The sequence below is a fragment of the Agelaius phoeniceus genome, chromosome 5 (assembly GCF_051311805.1).
Source record: "Agelaius phoeniceus isolate bAgePho1 chromosome 5, bAgePho1.hap1, whole genome shotgun sequence".
In the NCBI taxonomy this organism is placed as follows: Eukaryota; Metazoa; Chordata; class Aves; order Passeriformes; family Icteridae; genus Agelaius; species Agelaius phoeniceus.
Window position 1 is genome coordinate 63,994,297 of NC_135269.1, and position 26,208 is coordinate 64,020,504.

At 37.3% G+C, this 26,208-nt stretch overlaps 1 protein-coding gene across 9 annotated transcripts in view; it reads right to left on the minus strand.

The window, feature by feature from the left end:
• PCLO (piccolo presynaptic cytomatrix protein) overlaps positions 1 to 26,208 on the minus strand; it is a 324,118-nt gene that overhangs the window by 98,696 nt on the left and 199,214 nt on the right. For all 9 annotated transcript variants that reach the window (XM_077179156.1, XM_077179155.1, XM_077179152.1 and 6 more), the window contains exons 9-10: positions 25,895 to 25,976; positions 13,432 to 13,557 (exon numbers count right to left, since the gene is read on the minus strand). In XM_077179156.1, coding sequence (XP_077035271.1) covers positions 13,432 to 13,557; positions 25,895 to 25,976 — 208 coding nt within the window. The remainder of the gene's footprint in view (positions 1 to 13,431; positions 13,558 to 25,894; positions 25,977 to 26,208) is intronic.

Below are 26,208 nucleotides of genomic sequence, written 5' to 3' on the forward strand. Positions count from 1 at the left end.
GGGAGATCCTTTTTTAGATGCCTTGCAAAAGAATTCCTGTAAAACACATTCAGAATTTGGGAGCTGGGGGCTGTCCATTAGGTGGCACCAAATTTTTCCATATCTATGAGAAGTGTAGGCAACAGAGCAGTGTTTATCTGCTGTAGCTGTCAGGTGCTCTCCTAGCCAGTCTCCATTCAGAGACAGAGCCTCTGAGGCAGCATTGCAGCCCATCCATGTGCACCATTGAAGGGAATTCATCCAGATAGAGCAGTGTGTGCTTCATGCTCATCTGCAGTAAAGCTGTTTTTGTCATATCTGCCAGTCTGCCTGCATCATATTCAACAAGGCTCGCTGTCATGCTTGAAGGTATTTTCAGTTCCTTCTTTGGATCTTCTCTCCTTCCAGAACAGTGGGAAGTGTTTTTCTTGTCTCATGTTCTCTACAGCTATTGATTCAGAAGAAAGCCCCTGTTTTGTAACTAATCAGTCAGCTTCTACTGTGTGAATTGCAGAGATATTACTACCACTGAGATAGGCTGATACTTCTAAGAATACTACAGTGGTCTGTGAATAAGATGATGAAAGATTTATCTTTTCTTTCTTTAGTACTGTCTAAGATTAAAACTGTTTCTACCTCCCCATTTTCCCCAGTCATGAAAGTACTTTCCTAGAATTTTGATTCATTTTATCCTCTCTTTCACACACTCAGGAACTCTCAGTTCTTTCTATTCAGTGACTTCAGACCCATCTGAAAAGTATAATCAGTTAATGTAATACATAACTTTGCTTTAGTTAGACATAAGTCAATGCTTATTTCTACTTAGCAGCTCCAAAGCTGTCTGTATGAGCAGCAAATGTATGAATTATATGGATTGATTCCACTTCACCCACACTATGACAGAACTCATTTAGCAAGTGTAGAGCTCACACCATGATGAGCGTTGCCTGGAATGACTCATTTCCTTTTACTGTCATCTTAAAGGTTAATTTCATGGGGTGCTGTTCAGCACATTATCTCGTAATTAGGAAATAATGAAACCCTCTGTTCATTGGGGTGACTGGTCAGCATCTGCAAACGGCCCTGTCATTGCACATGGGCAGGTAAATGGCACTCATCTTGCCTATGAAAATAGATTCTCTTATTGAACATATATCATGAATATAAATTACGAACATGGGAGCTTGTTTTTCACCACACTGCTTTCCTTTGTTTTTACCTTTCATTTCCTCTAAACAGATCATGCTAATGCCCTTTTTCTCTCCTTCCTGCTCTTTTTTACCTTGTGCAGCCTAACCTTCCAACACAGGCCTGTCCCATATTCATTGTGCATTTTGCAATGCAGTCTGACTGCACATGAGCAGTACACAAGTTCACAGGCTGGGTTGAAGCAACCTGGGTGCTGCTGTGCAATACAGCAGCTGTTAGCACTCTTCTGGCTCTGATGAGAAGTGCTCAGAAAGAGGAATTGCCTCTGAAAAGTTGAACCCTCATGGAACAGGGCTTGTGGGCAGTACCAAAGCTAATGCTGCTTCTCTGGGTGTCTTTAAAGGCTGTTCCAGACATGCCTCCTCCTGATGTGAACTGCTTTGGAATGGAAAGTTAGCACATGAGCATGCAAAAAGATTGCAAATATTTTCCCTGTGTCTTTAATTTGAGTTTCTTTTAGTAGATGTCTATCACTGTGTCTCTACTCTGTCCTTACTGATCTCTTAGCAATGAATTTATGAAAAGGAAAGAAAAACAAATCAAGCCAACAGAAAATCCTTTACTCTTCTGAAGACTAAGGAACCACTCTAGTACAAGCATTACTGCAGGATGATTGTTCTTTATCATCAAATTACCTGTATCATCTTGAAGGCCTTATGGACTTTTAAAGATTTAATACAAAGTGTTCTATGTCTATTTTGTATCTGAATGATTCCATGACAATCAAAGAGAAATAATATAGACCCCAATGAGTTTTGGCTCAAACACTGTAAGGTGTTTGAGGAAAAAACTCTATAACAAACCTTCCCAATTTTTAAGCAATATTTCAGGCAAAAAAATATTATTGTTTTAATAAGAAACAGTTCAAACAGGTCTGTTATCAGTTACTTGTACCAAGGTTTAAAGGAATCCCCAAAATTTTTGATTCTTTAATAAAGTTTTTTTTCCAAAAAGTTGTTGGCTTGTTTTTTTTTTTTTGCTTGGAATGTGGAGTAAAAATAGGGATTTAAGGCTTAATTTCTGCTTGATGAAATGTTTTCAAGCTTCAGTCATTAATAAATTAGATAATTTGCAATTCAATAACTTCAATTTTGCATTTTTACAATACAAGTACAGTTAATGTAGATTTTTTTTTTCAGACTTTTTCATATTTAACTAATTTTATATGGTAATCCTCAAATACCAGAATTAGAAACCTGGCTAAAGACTAATCATTTTTAATTAGCATTTTTCTCTGTTTAATGTCAAATTAAACAATCACCTGTTTATTTTTTTTCAAAGAAACCTGAATATTCTCATACAAGATTTTCTCAGTCACACCTTATGTATGGTCTAATTAGGTTTTTGGAATAGAACATGCTTGAAGAAATTTGAAATAAAGTCTTTGTGTAATTTTTGAGAGTGCACATAGTGGTTTTTTTTTTTTTAAGCTGACATCAAAAGCTTTTTCTGTATTATTTTACATCATATTTCTATGTTTTAATGTACTATATTGCAAATCTAATTACAGAAAATTATGGTTTTGTTCTTTGAATTCCTTTACTCTTTCAATTGAATAAGAAAATCAAGGTGTCAGATCAGATTAGGTCAGAGCAAAGTACAATGCAGTTCAGCATCTCCTTTGAAAACAGTGATACCAGATGCTTCAGGAGTTCTTTATAAAAACTTGGAAATCTGAAATAATTTGATTACACAACTATATTTTTTATCTAACTATCTCAAGAGATTGGTTGATCTAATTTAAGTAATTTAGGAAATATTTTGTTTACTTCTATTTCCTTTTCCTGTGTTACCCAATACTTAGAGAAAACAAAGGCTTTATCTATGTGCCCATGTCACTTTTTAAGCCACTGCAGTGAAGCTCTGTGACAAACCATTCCAAACTGTTGTCCAAGCCATGTAAAAGACAGATAATGTTCTTCTGTGAGAAAACCCACTCCCATCAGGTCATCTTTTTTAACATTAAATTATTAACAACTCTTCATAATGATTCCTATGGTCTTGGAAGAATTTGCACACACCTACCTAGAAAGTACTTTGAAATACCAAGTGACTAAAGCAATTCTGCTCCCTGCAGTACCCAGTCCACTGGCAGAAAAATGAGCTCTCTGTAATCCTGTTTGCTGCTGAGAACTGTGGTTTGCAAACAACCCACAACCTGCCCTGAGAGTCACTGACAGGGGCTGTCTGTCCACCTGAATTTCAGCAGAACAAACCCTGAGTGGGGACAATTCACCCTGGGTCCTGAATCTCTGCTATGTTTTATATCAATATAGCATTCCATAGAGTGGCCAGGCTGGCCTAATTTTCCTGGAGATCCAGATTTCAGGAATGGGATTGAAGGTTAAAATTGCTACATGTAAACACAAAAGATTTCAATACACTGTTTGGAATCCAGTGGCAGGAATAATTCTCCATAAGGACATAGCTTTATTTAACCTGTACTTCAAGATGACCCTCACTTTGATTTCACTAGATTTTTTTTTACTACAATCACCTCAAACTGCTAGTCTGCAAGTTTGAGCCCACAGTAATCTGCACAATAGGAAATGGAATTAGAGTATTTTTAGCTTCCCAGTTCACTGAGAAGTCGCTTTTAAACAACACAGTTCAGTGGTTATGCAAAAGACTGTTTCACACTGTAGTAAGATGTTTTTCTGGAATGCCCATGTATGGGAGCCCAACTAGATCTTGTCCCTTATAAACATCAGATGAAAATGTCCTGATTTTGTTTTATGAGATGTGGCCCAGAATGCCTAAGGTAAGCCTACAGAGTCTGAATTTTAGGTTTTAGTGAGACAGTTCACCTAAAATAAATACCTAAGCTCCCTGCATAGTGAATGGAAACAGGAGGGTGCCTTTGATGACTTTCAGTGGTGAGACAAATTGGCCTCAGTTTAGGCTCTGAAGGATTGACATTTGCCTGGTTGCTTTGTAAATCTGCTGCACAGAAGCTGGTCCTTGAAAAAAGAAGACAACCAGAGCAATACAGGCACATAACTTTGATGCTCCAGGCTGAAATTCAGGTCCCTATCATCAGTCTCAGCAAGCAGCTAGGCAAAGGGGCAGGCACAGTGGTTTAATGTCTCTGCTTGTGCTATTTGCTATCAGGTAGAATGTGATCTAGAGAATGCCTATCTTACAAACACACTGCCTGTGTTTGACTAAAGATGCAGCTTTATCCCTGAATATCTTGGAAGCAGTAACTAAACCCATCTTCTCTCCAGCATTGCCCAAACCAGAAAAGTCACAGACCTCTTGCCACCTCTGCCAGTGTGTGTTGCATCTTTTGAGAAAAACGCATCCACTTGATTTTAATACAGTACCTTAAGAATAGTGCAAGAAAGAATTTACTCTTCTATGGAGACAAATGAGCCTTAAAAGTACTCACAGTGTCAGAATATAGCAGAAGCAGAGTAAGCATTCAAGAGTAAAGGCAGGAAGACTATAACCACCTGGATGGATGGTATCTGTCAATGTCAGAGGAAGAACCACAAAGCACCTGTGATGTGTGTGATCCCAGAGGACAGCAGAAAGTTGCATGGTGCCAGCAGGAGGAGCCAAGAAAGCTTTGTGGGCAGCCTGGTTACAATGCTGCCTGCTGCTCTCCCTGCTGTGCTCAGAGAAACAGGGCTTCAGGCACATTCTCTGGAAGCATGCATGGTTCTCTCCAAGAAGTGGATATTCTTTCTAACAGGAACTGTTCATCAAGGTCCTGAAAAATAACTGCTGCCAAAAGCTGTGCATCTGAAAATTACTGACTGCATGGCTCCACATAAGTACTTAACAGTAGCTAGTAGTAGTTTCTAATACAATCTTGGTGGAGTGTTACTGAAAGCTAGTTATGACATCATTGGCATTTACCACTGACCTTCCACAATTTGTATTTAAACCATCTGATGAGTGTTTTTCTCATGACCTTTGTGATGGTTCTTCACTTCATTAGCTCTGGAATATCTAGTGACTGTATTTGCTCTTCCCTCTGATGAAGCATCCAGTTTATTTTTCTTGTTTCCATAAATCAGACCTATCTATTTAAGACTTAAAAAAACCCCTACCCATAGGGGTGCTTTAATAAAATTATTTATTTGTTATTAGGAATCCAAGTTCCTTGTGCAATTTGTATAATATGCTTTTTCTAGTGAAAATTATTTTCATCAATAATTATTTGTTCAAGTTATTTTCAGAGTTTTTGATCATAAAGAAGATATAAACTTTAGTAGTTTATATGGTACATAGCAAGACTACATGCAGAAGTGAAAAAACTGGTAGCTGGCATTATGCAATAAGGGCCATATTTTTACTGGTCATAATATGTTTCCATTTATTTGTTCTTTACCTTTACAAAATTTATAAGTACACCTTAAGTTTTGGATTCTGCTTTAGATTAAATATAAAAAAGTTCCTAAAAGCTCAGTCCTTACAGCTGCTCAGCTACTTCCTAGATTCAAATTACTCTCTAACATCTCTTTTAAGTGCTGATTTCTGTTGCGGAAAAATTAAGTATACAGAAATTACATTCTGAGCAGAAACATTACAAACTCATATTACCTGTTTTATCTCATTGAAAGTAATATTTTAAGTATACAAGAAGTTTTCTAATCAAGTATCCTTGTAAAACCTCAATTATATCCTTCTGACAACGTAAAATTAAATTTCCTTAAACTATACGTTCTATATTTTCTAAAGCCGGGGAAAATGCTATTTTCTAAGTGTGTTTCAACCAACACAAAAGAGATTTGGTAAATAAAGCTGTGCACAGTGTTAGAGTAACCAGCTCTCAATACATTTCCAAGTCAGTTGTTCATACTGCAATTATTTCTACTTTCACTTCTTTCTATAAGTGCCACGCAAGTACTAAAACAATTCTCATTTCTTCTGATAATTCTCATTTCTTTCTCATATCTCAGCAAAAGGCCAAGCAAAACTCTCAGAACAGCTCAACTCCTGCCATATTAAGAATGGAACTGAGACCGCTGTTAGTGGGACAGCATAGGGAACAGCCAAACCAGCATGATGAAGATTTCTGCCTTTCTTTTTGTCATTCTAGCAGATACTAAGTTAATTCCAACATGTTAAGTGATACACTTTGGCAGGGTATCCTTTATACTAACATAATTTCCTTTAAAAAATTAATTTAGAAATATTTAAAGGCATGTTTTAATATATTTAATGTCCATTGCCATGCTTAATAAGAATAATCCTATACCTCTGATCGTTACCTATGAAAAAGAAGTACAAGGCAGAACAGAATACATGGATGAGAGGAGCACAACTACATACGTTATGATTTACAGTTGAGGGAGGGCATTTTTTAATTTTTTTTTTTTAGATTAAGTCCTTTCTAAAGAGCTTTAGGGAAAAGCTTACAACCAAACAATGGCACTGCCTGTTATTGGATTGGATAGGTTGGATACTAGGAAAAAATTTTTTACTGAAAGAGTGTTAAAGTACTGGAATGGCCTGCCCAGGGAGCTGGTGCAGTCACCATCCCTGGATGTGTTTAAAAAAGACTGGATGTGGCACTGGGTGCCATGGTTTAGTGGAGGTGTTGGGGCATGGGTTGGACTCAATGGTCTTGAAGATCTCTTCCAACCCAGTGATTCTGTGATTTATTTTGTGCACATTATCTTTGATAAAGCCAGTTTCTGCTGGGACAGAGGAACCTCAGCCTGTAGCCCAGGGGGTATGTTGAGAGCAAGCTCTCTTCTCTTCTGACCTAGCAAAATAAGCACAGACAGCAAAATAGATCACGAAGACTAACACTCAGAGAACAGGGTAAAGTTGATACTTCTTTTTCCCAATGCAGTAATAAATTAAAGCAGTCAAACTGCAAAATGGAAGTAAAGGATGGAAAGATTATTAGTGTTCATTTAAGACTTTATCCAGTTTTTTTGAGAATTTTTCCTTCCCTTCTTGTGTTCCTTTTAATTTTGTTTCATCGTTTTCCAGCTTCATTGTGCTATCTACTTTTTGCCAGAAATGTAATTATCAGAGGGACTCAAGAAGGGATGTTGGCTCTTCACTATCTTTGCTTCATGGGGACTGTAAAATCTCTTTTCACTGTGATGCTCCAATCAGTGTTTCCAATTTTAGCTGTCTAAACAGCAAGCAGTGCTCACTACAGTATTTTACAACTTGGGAAGACCTGGTTTCTATTGCACTTCCCACCAATAAATGACCAGCCAGTGACCGATAAAAGATCAGCCAGAGTTACACTGGTGCTCATCTATAACTCAGGGATAAGAGGGAAGTTTGACAAGGGTAGAGAGAAGGATGGTGACTTGCTGCTGGTTTTCCAGCTATTTAGGTGCCCATGACCATTCCAGTCACACTGCATTTTCCAAGGAACATGCAAAGCACGTCTGCGATACGACAAGAGACAGCTGTGATAAGATGGACAGCCATTACACCTGGAGTGCCTTTGCAAAAGACCTTCTGAAACAGTCTGGCCTTGCTTTTCAGCACTTGATGCTATCCAAAGTAGCCCAAAAAAGTATCAAAGAACCTGTTAACAGAAAATCTATTAACATTTTCTTTATAATCCTTTCATGGACTGGTCAGTATTCCAGTTGCATCCCCTGTCCTTCTGAGAGGACTTGAAAGAAATCATGTGTTGCCAATGCCAGTAAATAACAAACTTTAAGATGACAAGGACTTAAAAACTTGAAAAGCTCTGATTGAAAATTTATGATCTGAAAACACATGAAGGGATACATTCCCAGGGCATGGCTGAAGTGAAACAGATTCTGGAAGCTACCTAGTTGTCACTTTTAACTGGAGGAGTGAGAAAGCTACCTGTATTCAAAGATGTCCTTGCCTAGAATTCAGGAAACTCTTTAAAGATTAAATAATAATTCTAATATTCCAATAGCCTCTACCCAATATTGATTATGGCCAGATTCATCTTATACTAGACAACCAAAGTACAAATAAACATCTCCCCACATTGGCCATCTCCTCTCTAGTTTGTTCATTAGTCTTATTTACATTCTCCTCAGAGGAAGAACAATAGATAGTATAAATTCTCTTTTTATCCATTTAGTGCAGACTTTTTTGTGCATGAGGTATTGCTTAAACACCATGAACATGTTGACTGTCTTTCAGCTTCCATGTGCAGCCTTCCCCAGATTCAAAATTGCTACCAAGGGCTCTTATATTTCTTAGTCTCTCATATTTCACTCTCATTTCTGGGTGGTCAGTTGATTGGTATTTTGTAGTAGATTTTTACCTAACAATGCAGCTGCTCTCTTTATCATCATATATAAGTCCTTATATCTTTATAATAATTTTCCTTTTGATTAACTGCCTGTTCTGGAAATAATGAAAAGCTGTGCTAACCATACTTGAACACATCTAGAAAAGAGTCCCATTGGACCATGACTTTTTCTTCTCTGCCTTTGAAGAACTTCTCAGTGTACATTCTTCCATTATGAAGCCTGATGCTTGAAGTGAACTAGGTCAGAAGCCAAAGTCCACACCCTGGGTGGGAGCTGCAGAGCATTCTGGCTAAGGCAGGCTTCTGACAGTGCTTCCTGGGTCTGCCTTCTTCTCCCATGAACTGAAGGTGGGGAGCTAGGCTGCTCTCTGATGGAGGTTATCCAAATAGCTCTTCTCTCTTTTCCCCTGTCATATTTTGCTTTGGGTGGAAATCACTTCCCACTGCTCTAGATGTGGCCCTCTTTTGCCAGGAACAGCATGTTGTTTGGCACACCCTGTTCATCTCATATGTCAGTTTGGTGTGGAAAGTTGCTTGGGGACAAGCAGTGAACATGTTATCTCTACTGGCTCCAGATTTGTGAGAAAGTATTTTTGTTGACACCGTGGCTATGGTCTGTGGATCCAAGAGGTGATAAGCTGTGCCATCCCATGAAAGTCCAAAGGAAGGCTCTAAGTCTCAATCTGAGGAATGCATCTATGGGGTCTATTTGACCCCATATAAGGGCATTAGAGAGAGTGAGCTCTGTATCAAAAGTCTTCTTACAGAAGAAAATTGTGACAATTGAATATATAAGAATATGTACGACTTGATACATGAGGGGAAAAGAAACATGAATAAATATGGATAAGAGGCAATAAGGAAACTTCAATTTCATTTCCTGAAGGCATCTTAAAGTTCTGAGTTTGCAGTTTTCTAAAGATGAAAGAGATCCCTGGCATTCCCAAAGACCCACTCATTTAAAATACTTTCCTGAGGGGAACCAGACATGTGGCCTGGGAAACTTTCAGCACAATTAAAGGCAATCAACAAATTTATAAAAGCTGACCATCTCTTACTTAGCAGGTGAATCAAATTCTAAAAGGTGCTGAGCACATTTAAGAACTTATCCTCAATATTTAGACTTTGATGCTCAGGACATTGGATGTGCTTTTACCTACTATTGAAGGCAGGTGGCTCTGACAGGACCCTTACAGTGTTTTCATGAGCAATGTTTCCTGCATCCTGAGAAGAGTAATTATTAATTTAGGTCAAAACAAGTGCTAAAGGATTGGACTGAAGGGAGAGCACCATTAACTAAGATCACATCTAAGATGGAACTCTCCAACAGCAGCGCAGTTTCTCTGCCCTGACCTACTTAGCAGCTTTAACAGGTCTCATTATCTTTCAGTATCTTATGTCTATCAGGTAGTTTTTCTTCCAGGAAGTTCTATTTCAGTATTTTTCATGACAAGATTTTTTGTCTTCATATATATTATTTTCCCATTTTTAAGCTTGGGAAGATATATTTTAAATGATCCATACATATTAAAAATAGACATGCACACATAAGGGCATAGGACAGGTTAACAGAAGTCTGACTAATGCTGCTGAGTGAGGTATAAGCAAAGGCAGTAAGATCACCACAAATCAAGTTCATCATAAGTTTTTTACAGTGCTAGTTTACCAGAATTTCTAGAAGACTGGAAAGTCAGGGAATATTTTGATCTCAGTGAGCATCAGATGACCTAACCATTGCAACACAGCTTGTCTGGCTTGAAAACTTGGAATAAAGACACCTGTTGTTATCAGTTCCCAGGCCCTCCACTCAGCCTATTGAAATGGTCCAATCAGAAAACTGGAATGCTGAGGGCATCCAGAAAATTTGTAAGAGTAGGAAACACACATAAACATTTCATTTCTGCTCTTTACTCTATGCTCTTCTGTTTCTAAAAAATGCTGGCTGAAATGCCACTCACTCAGTGGATTCACCAGGTGGAATAGAACTGAAGTGTTCCTGTCAACACGAGGGGGAGCACAGACACATCTATCAAATTGACACAGCCCTTGCACTTGATGAGCTCCATGGAATGAGTCCTCCACCTCCAGTTTTTGTTACGCCAATGAGTGATGAATCAGAGATATTTTTGACATTTGAAAGCAATTCAAGGTGAGAGAACCGAGAAGAGTGGTATTTGCCAGTCAGAACTATAAATAAATTTTTCAGCACTAAGACTCCTCCAAAGCTTTTTAAATAGGCTAAAATTTTATGTTATTCCCTAAGGATAGGAATGCTATCTCTGTGTCATTTATTTATATGCAGTCATAGAGAGAACAGGTAGGAGTTTGTCTTCCTTCAAAACCACAATAAATCCATCCTCGTTTCTTATGCTATTGGTAGGATTTTCAGACTTGACCCAGTGTTTTTAGAATTAGAGGAATTAATTAAGTTGATGGGATTTTTCAGTGATTCATGTTCTTAGAAAGGCTAATGAGTCAAGATACTAACTTGTAGTGACATTAGTATATGTTTACTTGATGACTGTTTATATTCTAACTTGTAGTCATACAGCATTTAATCAGGAAAAGTGACTCATGATTACTGAAAAAAAAAAAGTAATGCATTTACAGATAATGACATACTAAATTTTCTTTATTTTTTCTCTCTTTGGTGTGAGAGCCAGCAAATAACTTGAAAAAGGAAAGAAGGCCAGCTTCTATTTTCAGAGATGTTGGTAAGATTAGCAGTCTTGCTGGATTTGCACAGATCAATATGAGAATGATTGAAGACATCAGTGGATTTTAGCTCTTCTGAGGGGTAGAGGTGAAATGGGCACCAGCCATATTTCCACTAAGCCAACCACAACTCACAGTGAGGTAGAAAAAATTCTTTGTTGATCCTTGATAGCCATCTAAAATAACATAAAAAGTAAACTAGATATAAAGGCAAGACCTAAAGGTAAATGACAGTGAGAGGAAATGTTTGTCCTGTATGTCATAGTCAAGGTGCATTCTGCAGGAAGCATTTTTTCTCTCCGAGGGAACATTTAACACATCAATACTGAAACATATTCTGAGACATTGTGTGGACAAATTCTACAGATGAAATACAGGGATTTTGATGGAGTTGATTTATGCCAACTTATCCAAGTCTAGGATACTTTTATAAAGGTTGGATCAGAAACATGACTGAACATATGATGGGAGAATGAAACAAAGGAATAAATATTTTACTGTCATATCCATCTTCCTCTAAAATAAGAATAAACCTTCAGAATATAATATGCAAACAGATTAAAAAGTAAATTTCTATGTCAGATTTTTCCTGTAGTTATTGTAAATGCAAGATGTTCTTGATCACTGCTGAAATGAACCAAATGTGGTGAGTAAAGAACTGTTTTAAACTTCAATTTCCAGAAAATTTCCTGGCAAAATAAACCAAAAGACTACAGATAATTCCAATCTGTAAGTGCTCATTCTCTTTCTGGAAATGTCCAGTCCTGGGTAAGTGTTGAATAACCACATTTTCCTCTTTACTTGCTTGGTGCTGAAACAAAGCATGTGTAATCTAGCACAGTTATGAAAGACCTACTTATTTGTACAGAGGGAGCCAAAACAAATACTTGCTTCAAAACACACAAAATTAAGGTCAATTCTTTCATCGTTCATGCACAAAAAATAACACTGTTCTATCATTTGATGAGTGAGATATTACCCATTAAAAATTAATATCAGAATCAACTGTATAGGCAGAAAATAAATATATTTCTTTTTAATTTTCTGTTTCATTTCATTGCACATTAGGGTTTGTGTCCCTTTGGAGGGGTTTTTTTTGTTGTATATCATTGACATTTTGGCAAAGAAAACACCAAGGATGAAAAAAGCTGCAGGGTGAATGCAGGTGATACTGTTTTGTAATACCCACAGAATAATTAAACTATACCTTGTAAATACATTCTTTGATCATTTTACTCAGTTTTTCTGCCTGCAAAGTGCTTTTGATTAAATCGTGACTATTTTGCTTGTTTACCATTCAGAAAACTTAAATGAATGGAATTCTGGAAGAACTATTCTTCCTACTTATCTTCTTTTGTTATTTTTCCCTGAGTACATTTAAGAAAAAGAAAAAAAAAAGGAGTTTAATGAGTTGGACACAAATGTACTCTTTTTTTTTGTCTATGGACAGACTGACACTTCAGGTGCATACAGGTTTGTAAAAGGGAACAAGAAAATAGCTATAAAAAGAGAAAGTTATAAAAAGAAGGTGGCATTCATGTAATCACAGAAATAAATTGTTAGACAGATTGATCACATTGCAATAATCCTAGAAAATATATTGATAATGAAGTTATCCCTCCACCTAGCTTTGGTAGCCTAAAAAATGATGTGAAGTTGAATGCAGTTTTCTAAAAGCCAATTAAAGGAGGAAGACACTTTCAATTCTTGAAACAGAGGTCTAAGTTAGATGAAATAACTGCTTTACTGTGGATTCTTCTTTTTCTCTGTTGCCTGTTGGGGCAGGTTGGATGGTTACCTTATATTGGATAACTAACATTAGGTATGACTTATAGGGGACTAAGAAAGAAAGTTAGTGCATGTAACCAGGAGACAACTGGATCTGTTTTACCTGTGCAACCGAGAAATATCATTTCAAATGGAAATTAAGTAATATAAGTAATGTAAGAAATAAAACTAAGAAATAAAAGTAATTTCAAACAAGGATACTTAGATGATCAAGATTAAAGGTTAAAGATCTTCCATGTCCATGATATAGGCTGATGACATGTGACCATACAGACAACATGTTGACACATATTACTGAAGACATGCCCAAATAATGCTCATTGTGGCAACTCTCTTTGGCCACAGAAGTGCTAAAATCATTTTCCATCAGGCCTTTTCTGCTTTAAGCATCATGGAGGTGTAGCTCTCATTCCTTGCACAAGATTGCATCCATTGTGCAAGAGAAAATGTGTGTTATAAATAATCATAACAACCTCCCAACAGTCCCATGGCTTCATCTTTTAATAATGCATTTATCTTACCTTCTATAAGCTTCCCTGTCTGCTCTGCGTTGCCCCCAGGCAAGATCTTGGCAATGTAAGCTCCAATTTCCCCACTGCTTCCTGGAATTTCTTTCCCACCTACAACTCGGATTCCCAGTCCATTGCCTGTGATCAAAAGAAAGAGAAAACTTTGAACAGAAATGAAGCAATGAATAATTCACTGGAAAGAAAGGAAGAGAAAAAGTCATCAGAGGTTACTGAAGATGTCCCAGATAACTTCTGTCTGTAGTTGGAAGATCAGGGTTAACTGCAGTCACAGATGATGCTCTTCTAAAGACCTAAATTTGGGAAGATCTTCTTGAGCAGCTACTGAATGGCTGACATAACACAAACAACTGAGTTATTAAAAATTACATTGAAGCTTATCCTAGCTTCTTCTGACAATCTATTTGCAATATTAATAAATTGAATTAAATTGCTAGAAAACCTCAGGAAGTGTGGACACAAAGAATAGCTTTATCATATGCCTACAACATGCATGAAATTTAGCTGAGAAATTATAATATCTGAGCTTTTAGAATCACATAATTATGGAGACATTGACAGAGATCCTTAAGCTTGCTCTTTCAAGCAGCAAAGCGTCTACATTTACATGAACCTATATTTGGCAAATGCTATTATTTTTCTTAAATATTTGCTTTTAATTGACATCTTTCACATCAAAGGATGTGCAAATTAATGGTGGTAAAAGCATACAAGAATTCTGTGTAAAGCATCATTAAAACACATATTTTCTTCCTTTTAAAAAGGTAGAGAGATAAAAACATTTTCATCACTCATTGTTTCAGCTGGAGAGAAGCAGATCACTAGCCTCTGTACAAAATAATGAGAGTGAAAACAATGAAAACAAAAGCTTAAAATATAAAGTAATAAAATAAAATAATCTTATGCATTGCCAATTTTTCATGTTATTTTGCTCTTAAAAAAAAACAAAACCAAACTTCCTAGTTAAACTAGCTAAACTATTTTTTTTTTGAAGAAAATTCCATATGATATGATTTACACTTTGTTCTGAGAATTAAAAGTCTGATTCACCCACCTTTATTGTAATGTCTAAAAATAATATTTTTCAATTGATTAATTTCATAAGGCAAACCTGCTGAATGATTAGACTAACCAGCTGTAGGAAGGTCACCACACCAACAAGGCAAAGCTTTGTCTTTTTAGATTAAGGCTTTTCCTTTTCATAATGCTATTAGTGTTTCATAAGTCAGCCCTGAGATTCTTTCAGTACAAGGATTACCACATTGTATTTCTGACAGAAAAAAGTTTCCACTGGTTTTTCTATCCCAGTTAAGCTAAATCTGTATACTTTTTGACTCAGCTTTCCTCATAATTAGATATATTCCAAATATTTTTTAGGAGAGTAATTTAATTGGAACAAACTGTGTTAATATTTTAATTTGATTACTTTATTTCAGTGCAAATTGGAACTTTTGCACTGGTAGGTAAAGTATATTTTTCCTAATTTGATAGGGAAAGAAAAACCACCATTCTAAGGATGATGTCCTTTAAAAAATTAGACAATACAGTTTTTAAAAAATAAGTACCTCATTGCAGAAAGTGAATGCATACACCTATTAAAACATTTAAACATAAGTCCATCCTGAGAACTTAGAAATTCATGTGGGCTGCTCTGCACAGAAGTGCTCTGCATTTCTGATGAAGCAGTTTGGAAAAAGTCATTAATATGTTTATACATCTGAAGCTCACAACTGGGAACTATCAAGTTCAGCAAATCCAAGAAATTCTTCCTACACAACACACACAAACAAGGACACAGTATCTTAACTCACACGGTCAACACATGGAATTTTAAATATATTTTTCACCACAGAGAGCAGGAACTCCTCAGAGTCAGGATTTTATCATGATGCACAGTATTGGCATTTCTACCCTCTCACAGGTTATTTGTGACAGAATGGCAGAGAAGTAGTTTGTCATATAAATGAGTGTACACTTGATTTCAGAGGCATTCACATGGAGACCTATGCTAGGGAACTGAAAATCTTGGCTGATATATTTGTTTAGCTTTTGGAGGGTTTTGTCCATAGTTAGTGCTAATAAAATAAAGTACTTTCCATACTAATATATGATGATTATTTTTATTCCTAGACACTTTGAAAGGGTTGTATTTTATGTTTGCAGGTTTTAGAGTCAAATGTATGACTGGCCTTGTGGATAAAGTAGAGGTATGCTTGCTAAGGGAGAATCACAGGAGTTGGTGAGTGCATGATTGTGTGTGTTGCAAAAACACTACTAGAAAATTATTTAAATTACAGTTTAAATTTAAATTTAGGTTAATTACAAAGCCTTCATTCCTGGGAGTTAGAATGAATGAGCTACTTTTCACCCAATGAGCTCTAAGTGCTCTGTTCTGGTTGACAAAGAAATATTGCTTGGGTCTTACTGTGTTTTTTCATGTAGAGAGGGGTTTTCAGGCCTATTTATATTTTATCTGTTGAAAATATTGAGCTTACTACTTCTGTTTGAAATTTCTTTGCCCAGTGTATAACCTTGACTGCAGATAGTTTAAAAATAACCATCAGACACATTAATTTATGCTTTCTGAGATATCTTTTCCCTTGTTTTCGTGGTTGCTTTCATTTTTGAGTCTTAATTTCCATCTCTCAGGCTATTTTGATATAACCATTTATTAATCTTTCTCGTTTATATTTCCTGATTAATAAACTTCTGTTTTCTTTAGAAGACACAGGATCAGTAAACCATCAAAAAGCAAATCACTGTGATTTGAATAAGAGAAGGCACCTTTCTGAATTATGAGTATTGATTTCCATGAAAAATATATTCAGGAGAACATCTCTTCAAAGGGAATTTTGCACCTAGAAATCCAATCCTTTTTAGGATGCTTGAAAGTGAGAAGACTGGTAATTAATTTAAACAGTTTTTACTGATCTCCCAAGGCTGTGATCCTACTCTCCCATCTAATCTTAAATAAAGCTTTAAGATGGAGCATGCTAAGCTAAAAAAACACCTCAAAACCCTACCCCACCCAAACCAAATATACAATAAAATATATAATGCTAAACTTTGACAAGGTTGATCATGCAGTTAAATTGATTTTATACATCGATAAACAAACAAATTTTAAAAAAGGATACTAAATCACCACAGTTAGCTTTTAAGCCTCTGATTTATACAGCTGAACATATGAACAATCAGAGTTTGAAGCTTTAAGTCACCTGCCCATTAGATGATGGGAAGGTGCTGGATGTAGTTTTTCTGGATTTTACTATGCCTTTTGATGCTGGCTCTCACAGCATCCTTATGGATCAGCTGTCCAGCTGTGGGATGAGTGGGTTCACATTGTTCTTGGTGAAGAACTGGCTGAAGGGCAGAGCTGAAAGGATTGTAGTGAATGGAATGACATCTGGCTGGGACTGGACACCAGCAGTGCTCTTCAGGGATCAATTCTAGGCCAGATTTGGTCAATATGTGAGTCAAAAATCTGGATGCAGGAGTTGGATGCACCACTAGCACGCTTGCTCATGGCAAAAACTGCTAGGTGCTGTTGACAAGAGGCCTTTCAGAGGAACCTAGATAGCATGGAACATTGGGCTGTGATTAATGGGATGAAATTTAGCAGGTGGGAACGCTGGATCCTGGACCTGTGACACTGGGCACAAGTGTAAGTGGGAGAGTGATGGCTGTAAATCAGAGAGGGATCTGGGGGTGCTGCCCAGCTGCAGCTTGGTGTGAGCCAGCCAAGGGGACAAACCCTGTCCTGGTGGCATCAAACACAGCATCACCAGACAGTCAAAAGAGCTGATTGTCCACTCTGTCCAGCGTTGGTTCAGCTTCTCCTTGAGCTCCATGCACAGGCCTGGGCCCCACGATTTGAGAAGGATTGTCAAGGTCCTTGAATGTGCCTGAAGGAGGGCAACAAGGCTGGTGAAAGAGCTGGAAGGAATTTTCTGTAAGGAGAGTCTGAGGGCTTTGGGTTTGTCAGGTTGGGAGAAAAGGCTCTGAGAGGCAACCTCATTGTCCTCTACAGCTTCCTGAGGAGGGGAAGTGGAGAGGGAAGTGCTGAGCTCTTCTCCCTGGTATCCAGGATTAGACCTTGTGGGAATAGTTCAAAGCTGTACAAGGACAAGTCTAGACTGCAAAGGTGCTCAAAGACTGGAACAGGCTTCTGCAAGAGGTGGTCAATGCTCCATGCCTGTCAGGGTTTAAGAGGCTTTTGAACAATGCCCTTAACTACTTTTACTTTTTTTCCACCTTGAAGTGGTCAGTAGCTGGACTAGAAGTTTTTTGTAGGTACCTTCTGACTGCAATACTGTATTTTGTATTTCATTGTGATCTATTCCATTCCATTCCATTCCATCCCATTCCATTCTATGCTAGCAAAGACTTCAAGTGCTTAATAACTGCAGAGTTATTTTTGTGGGAAAACCATTTTTGGAGGAAAAATATTGAATGGCCTTTTTTGCTTTTTGGCAATTAACCAACTCTGACTTTCAAAAGGATATTTCACTTGTCATTTCATATCCTTCCAGACACTATTAACTGTTTCATGATGCATATTCATTACATGTATTTATATATATGTAGGTATATATATATATTTGTTTGTGTATTATATATGATCTGTAACCAAGAACCTGCTACTAATAAATTCTGTCACTGGTGACCTGGCAAGCATTACTGCAAATGCATTTTCAAAATTCATCACTCCTTATTTCTTATTTCCACCATGAAGTACTTTCTGTCCCTTTAGATATATTTATTCTGAATTTCTGTAGCTCAAAGTGTCTCAAACAGTATGAAATTCTATCTCCTTGTATACTTCATTGTGTCACAGTAGCAGCACAGCAGAAAGACTATAATTTACTTTGCTGGAATATGCTGACTATAACCTGAGCTCTGCAATTGCAATTCAGTCCTTTTTGTCTCTTATGGAGATAATAAAGATCAGGCTGTAGCCAATCTGTCTGTTGCTCTCAGGACACAGGGAAGATCATGAAATTTTACCATCTGCTTTGCTGAGCAGCTCCATTATAGACATTAGAGTATAAACAGTCTAGATTTCCTGGAAACATTTCAGCATCCAAGCAATTATTAGGCTTGCCTTTACAAACAATTGCTGATAACCCCATACATAAGTTAAAGGTTAAAAGAAAGGAAGAAAAAAAAAAGCAGCAAAAAAATGAACAGCTCAAGGACCAGCAGCGTTTTGCTGGTGTTGATGGTCCTGATTTTACACAAAAGGGAAAATTAATTTTCCAGGGATGTTTTATCTCAAGAAAGTAAATAGCATTCCAGCAGCAAATGCAAGGATTGATTATATTTAATCATCATAAAGGTCCTGTGCAGTATCAGCAACTTCAACAAATGCAGGAGAATGCCGGCACATGACTCAGAAGCTCTGTGCAAACATTGTTCATGTGTTAACTCAAGCAAATATTTCCTCTGGACTTATTTTTGAAAGTATGAAATCATTTGTCTTTCTAATTATATGAACAAGGAAAGTAAAGAAGGAATTAGAATGTACAACAGATTTTCAGTAATCACACATGTTTGTGCAAATTGGCATAGGAAACTGTATGAATGTCAGCAGCAATCTGACTCTGTCACAGTCAGAAATAGAGCCATATGAATTTGTAATAGACTCTTAACTGAACTTTAAGAAAGATAATTAAAAAGTACTATTGATTTTGATTTCTAAGAGCCTTAAAGTATACCCTTCAAGATGACAGCTGAAACTCACTATTTCTGTAAACCCATGGCCATTTTAACATCTTCAGATATTGTGTGCTTTGAAACTATACAGAAGTAAAATGGGAAAAATTGAAATAGGCTTAAACTGCAAAATGCAAGGCCAATGCACAGACTTGTTGAAATGTATTTTTCATCAATTTCTAATAATTCAAAAAACTCCCCAAACCAGAACAAAACCACAATGGTGAATTAAGGGAAGGAAGTACAAGGGTGATCTTTTCTTTAGTCAAGGTCCAGTGGTAGCAAATGCATAGAAGAAAGCATGCAAATGAGACATTAGGCATGAAAGGCTTTGCAACGTGCCAATGTACCACGTTATAGCAATGATAAACAATATGAAGCCTTTCAACACTATTTGGCTGTGGAGACAGAACATACCTTCATCCTGTGTTCATTTACTAGATATTATCTCCTCATTCCTCCTCCAGCCTTATCTAGACCAGACATATGCTAGGGTGCTGCTAGGCCCTTATCTGCTGGAACAATTTTACACCCTGTTCCATTGTCTGTATGCAACAGAAGGCTCAAACACATTAAAAACACCAATGGCTTCTCTTGGAAAGGTCAGAGTTAAAAGTACCATGAAGAAATGCAAGCTATTTATTGAGACATTGTAGTGGTGATAAAGCAATCTCTAAAGTCTGGAGAGCAGAGAGAAAGGTAACGTGAAAAAGCAAACAAAAAGTTAACTCAGGAACTTAAAAACAGCAGGAAAAATACTGTGTATAATAAAATCCAGCCTAAATTTTTATTTACATTGTTATTCTTATGCAATTCCCTGGAATACATAACATGATGATCCATATCAGAGGTTGGTTGTCTATATAGGTACAGCATTTTCAAGAGTGTCCTCAGGAGAATTGTTTTGGTGCTTCTAGCAAAATTAGCTTCAATGAAGTTGTTTCCTAGAAACATGATTGTATCTACTCAGCTATTGCATTTCTTGGCCATTGGCAATTAAGGCATAAAATACACATGAAGTCAAATCAGGAGCTGATGAAATTCAGATATATTGCAGTTGTTTTAATAGCACAGCATTGATTTATATCAGCTGCAAATCTGCTTCATGCTGATGTACACACTGGTTATCATCCTGAAGGATCATAAAGTGTTTTATGAATTAGCTTCTTGAAGCATTTATCACATCTACTTGAAAACAAGATAAAAGTCTCATCTTTTTGGACAATCTGTCACATCAGAATCTATGGTGCCATCTCTGGTAGAGTGCAGCTTTAAATCTATAAAATCCCTTGTAGGCACTGAGTTTAATCTGTGTTTACTGATAGGCACCAATGGCTCAATAGGTGCCACTGACTGACAGCTGAACCTCCATGGAAATCTGGGGGCTTGACTGAGCTCTAACATTCAGTGTTGCAGTGACCTGTTTATGCAGCCTTTTGTGCTATGAAAACAAATGGAACCTTTATAGCCAGCAGACACATTGCCCTCTCAATTACCTCCACTCCACATCTTCAACTCTCTTCCTCTTCTCAAAATCTCAAGTGTTCATATACTGCAATATGCATAAACAACTGAACTGCCAAAAAGATTTAATGGAAAGTATTTTAAATACACGCATGAGTGTTTTTCAAATTAAAATAATTTGTAGATAAGAGACATAAATGGAATATATGGTCTGTACCTCTACAAAGTGTTTCTAGCACACATAAGAATTTTTTTCTTTGTTTATTTAGAAAAGTTTAATGGTACTGAGTTCTTTCTAAAATTGATATTAAGACAAAACCAAACATTTCTTTTTATTTCCAGTCCTGTCCTCATTTACTACCACGTGACTTCCCAGGAAAATCTCTGATGTAGCCCGACTGCAACAGCTCAGTCCCTTTCTGTTTATGGGTTTTACCTTCTGTGCCACATCTCTGGTAAGGAGTGAGTGTTTGAGGGAATAATGACCATTAATTAGGGACTAAGTCCTTCCCCAGTGACAAGGGAATATTAGAGGAGGGTATTGCTTTTTTGTGAAAATTATCTCAATTCTTCCCAACATTAAATGAAAGAAGTAGGATAGGTGATCCTCTAAGAGCATGAAGACAGGAGATAGGTTGCAGTTCTCACTCTGACTTCTCACATTGAACATAGACTGTGACTATATTTGACATGTTTTTAACTGGTTACTAATCACATATTCATTGCCCTTTAGTATTTTTCTGTAAGAACTAATTTTGCTGAACTTGGAGGTGAAAGAATCCTAAATGTATAGGATTGTTTATTTAGAGACTGACTATAGTAGTGAGGACTTGATACAGAAAAACTCTTTGAATTCCCTTCCTCTCCACCCAAATAAGCACTGCATGAGCTGGCACACTGCAGAAACAACACTGTAGTGTTTTTTGCAGGAATTAGCAATCCTTAGGGAGAGTATGAGGCATGTCTGATGTGTGTACAGCATTACAGCTACCCTGTAATTCTACTTGCAGTTTCACTGACATCACTGCTGGGGCAGAGATTAGGGATGCACTCTTCTTCCAACCACCTAATTCACGTCTTTGCTCCACTACAAAGGTTGCAGATTTTTCTGAATCGTTTCTCTGCCTTTTTATTTTTTTATTTTTTTTTTTTTTTACCAGAATTGAAGAGGATGTTCCCCAACACAGACAGTCTGGTTGCTCAAAGGTACATTTTTTTTTTCCTGGAAACACAGAACATCCCTCCTATCAAAAAGGAAGAATTACTTCTGACTCAGCCTATGTGAGGTAAAGAAGTAAAAATTACCTTTGACTGAGTGCATTCACTGTACCTATAGACCTACTGAGATGTGTCTGCCTGGTTGGATTTTCCCCCTGAGTGTGCCTAAACAGCTTCCTGATCTGGAATAACACAATGTAAGTTACCTTTGCAACATTTCCAAAGGTATTGCCAGTGCTTTCATTACCTTCAATAGCCACATCCTTAATTCACTTTTTCAAATATAACGATGGCGTGATAAAAAACAGAAGAGAAAATTCTGGCAGTATAAAGCAGCACTTATGCTGCTCTGCTGAAGGATCCAAAAGAAACAAGGGACTCTCAGTGAAAACAAACAGTGAGTTTCTGGAGCATTAAATACTGCTATATTATCATTCACTGAGCACTGCCCTCATTGCTTTGGCACATTAGCACATCTGTGATGCCAATTCTTTTTTTTTTCTTAATTGCAAATTTTTAATTAGTTTTTGCAGAGGTAATCCTGGGAAAGTCCTTCACACCTCTCATGGTCTGAGGAAGGGACACTGCATATCTCAAAAAGTAGATCTGCATGATCTAAATAGTGGTATCTAATAAAGAAACAAGAACCTTCAAGAGAGCAGACAGTGAGCAAGTATATAATTATTTTTCATTCAGCACTAATATTCTCTTGCCATCACAATTTTGGCTTGGTTCCTCAATCTTCAAACACCTCATTCACATGCCAAAATTCACATTATATGCTTCTGTGTGCAAAATTATGCCAGGTTATGTAAGAGGCATCAAAGGCATCTGTATCAGAGTCAGTTTTCATTAATCAAGAAAGCAAATAAACCAAATACATGTGCACATAATATTTAGTTGGAAAGCCCAAATTTTAAAATATTTGGGATTAGTCTTATTATTGATATTCAGAATGTGACAATTTTTGCATTCATAGTCAGGCAGCAAGTTCTACTGTGGTAAGATTATGATGAGACCTGTGGAATTTAACTTATAAAGGTGATATTAGGATGAAATTTGTCCTACAATTACAGCTGCTGTGGTAGAGTTGGTTATCTGGGCTGACCAGCACACTGAATCATTAATGCCCAGGCTGGCCCAAGAACTCCAGTGAGATGAGATGAGATAATGGGCAGAAGCACTGGCCAGTTTCCCAGCAAAGCAGCTGGTCAACAGTCACAGGAACTCTCCAAGTGGGAATTTTGTATTTTACGACATTTCCCTATGTAACTCCAGCTGTCACACTCCAGTTAGGATACACTAACTGTACACTGAAGGTGTGTTCATGAATCCCCTGAGGAGAATCTGTCATTCTCAGGCATCTCCACAGAGTTCCTGCTTCAGAACTGACCAAACTGTGCATTTGGTTCTGAAGTCAGATCATTTAAAACATAAGTATAAACTGCTCTTGCATGTGCAGAAAGGATCACATGGGAGAGGCTTTTGTGCATAGCCAAGACAGAGGAGGTGCTGTACAAACTGTGAGGAAATCTGAGACAATGGATAGTGCTCACACTGTTGTGGTCACCCAGGACCACAGGCCAGCTGGCTTGTAAGAATCCAGCAACACAAAAACTCAGCTGAAGATGCTGCTCAAAGGGTGGTTTCAACAGTGACTGCTCTCTTGGAAAGATCTGATCTCCTCATGTGAGCTTTACTGAAGATTGTGGTTTTTAACATACACATCCTGTGTTGATGCAACAAGTATAAATGCAGAAAAAATGAGTCAAAACCTCATTTTGGTACTTTTGATTAGAAAGAAGGGCAGGGAGAAAGAAGAGTGAAAAGATACAAAGGGAAAAAATACAAATAAACAAACAGAAATGAGATGGGGAAGCAATCAGACATGCCATCTATATGAATATCCAAAACTCTTGTAGTGAGATAACTGTGATGGTATAAAAGTATAAATTTTTTAAATTTACCAATATTTTAAGTAACTTTTACTGCATAATAGACTTCTATGTCTTCCTCTGACTCTGGTTAATAAACACAGATGTTTACTATTAGTTTGCAGATAATGTTTAATAAAATTTAATTATTTTTAAAACCATGTGCCTATCTCTGGTAGAGGTCATTTGGAAAGCTGAAGGCTAAGCATAATGCACTGCACATTTGAAGAGAGTTTTCATATAGTTAAATCATTCAGAGACTTGAGAGAAGGGAAGGAAGGGAGGTACATAGTCAAGGAGTTATGGTCCTTCAAAGATGTACAAGGAGTGAAAATTACAACTAATTCTTCTGTTTCAGGGCCACCCTATTCTAACTTTGGCTCTTTTCTGGACAATTTGCATTTAGGCCTTTAAATACTTGTAGGGAAATCTAGGTATGCATCATACAGAAATATATCTGTGCAGGTCTCCAAGCGTGTATCTGGACTAAAACAAAAATATGACTGCAGCTTGTAGACAGAGCCAAGCTTGCTTTCTCCAATTAGAAGTTAAGCACAATATTATATAGCTATAGTAGTGAGAAATCCCAGTGTGGCCTATATAAGCTTATCAGGACTCTGTGTAAATTTTTGATCCTATGTGACCTCATTTGTGCAAGTCATTAGTCAATGAGATGTCAGTATCTACACCTTGGGTTTGCCCATCACTGCTCACAAGGCATTATCCCTGAGGCACAGTGTGTTGCTGTGACTGCCAGCATGAGAGTTAATCAAGAATTTGGAATAGGCATTTCCCACTGCATAAGGGTGAGTAACTTTACATAGGAAAGCAGGCTTCAGCAACACTAAATCATGAGCTTTACACTTGCGTGGTTGTAATTCCTCTTATTTCTGAGTAAGACAGCAGCTTGGATCACAGCATTACTCATCAGCCCGCAGGGCAAAGATCCCCACAAGGATGCCAAGGAGTTCCTGTGGACTGGGAGGGCCTGGAGCAGCACAGGCTGACACACAGCAGAGCTGGCAGCTCCTTTCAGACTGGGCTGTGTGGGTGGAGGGGTCTTTCTGCAGTCTGAAATCATCGGTGGGTGTTACGCTGACTAACAAGAAAATACCTCATCATGCATACAGAGCATTCATTTAACACCCTAAATGTGAGGTAGGTACTGAGGATGGAAATTATCAAGGCTTTACTGCCAGAAACCCTGTGAAAACAATATTTAGCAATTCAAGTAAGTTCATGCCACTTTCTGCTTAATGCTCAGGGAACACCAGGGCTGGCAGTCAGTAATTACTTCTGGGCAGAAACAGAGTTTGACACACACTATTAGAATCTTTTAAGCAAGTTAAAAGAAAGTCTGATGGTTTCACAGAAAAACTACTTAAAGCATCTACTTCTGAAAGAACAAAACCAGTATATTGAAATAAGTTTGAGTTCCATATAGATGTGAGAATGGATACAATTCCAGAAGCTCAGACAGACAGACCTTACCTGTGCCAGGTCCTTTTACAGTTTGACACATGAAAATATTACACTGCCTTCCAGCTCTCAGCCTGGGAGGTGAATGAACATCACCTCTGCTACTTTCATCTCCTTGGCAAGCAGACTCTGACTTACATGAACATTTATGTCAGTGTTCGGAAAAAAGAGGATAAATCTGCAGTCCTGTGATAAATTTCTCCAGGTGAAGATATCACAGAAAAATGGGATCTGATTGTTCTCCTAACCCCCTCTATGGGGGCAGTGGGGGGGGGACGACACGATCCAGAACAGAAAGAATAAAATTCTCAGTTCTGTACATGCTGAACACCTACACAAGCTTATTTTATAAGGACTCATGCAGAGAATGTAGAGTTACATAAAAAGCAACAGCAAAACAGACTGTTCATATGGATAACACAACCAATTTTTCTCTGTTTTTAATGTCTGTATAGCTTATATATCTTGAACAGATGTCGTGACCTTTTTTATGCACTGCTGCTTTCTGTTATAGCCAATGAGCAAGATTTAAAATGACCACTGAATTTCCTGCTGCATAGACACAGGAACTATTTTTAATACTGGAAATCTGTTGTATAATTCATGCTAATCAAATTAATTATCATGTCTGGTAGAGGGTTTTTTACCTGAAACTGTGTGGTCCTTTGGGTCTCTCAGTAGTTTGAGCCTTGTATGAGGGAAAATGTACTGCAGGGGCTTCCCATTTATCTGAGGAACACAAATATGCATGTCATAAAAAGATAAACCAACAACAATTGAATAAATAATTTCAGACAGTTGAAACAGAAAAAAGCAAACAAACTTATTCCGTCCAGGGAAATATCACAACTTCTCAATTCAAAAAGTCTCCCAAATTTGGAGACATTTGTCAAACTGCAAATTCCTTCCATGAGATAATGAATATTTGCTCCCATAACTCCAGATTAATTTCAAATATGGC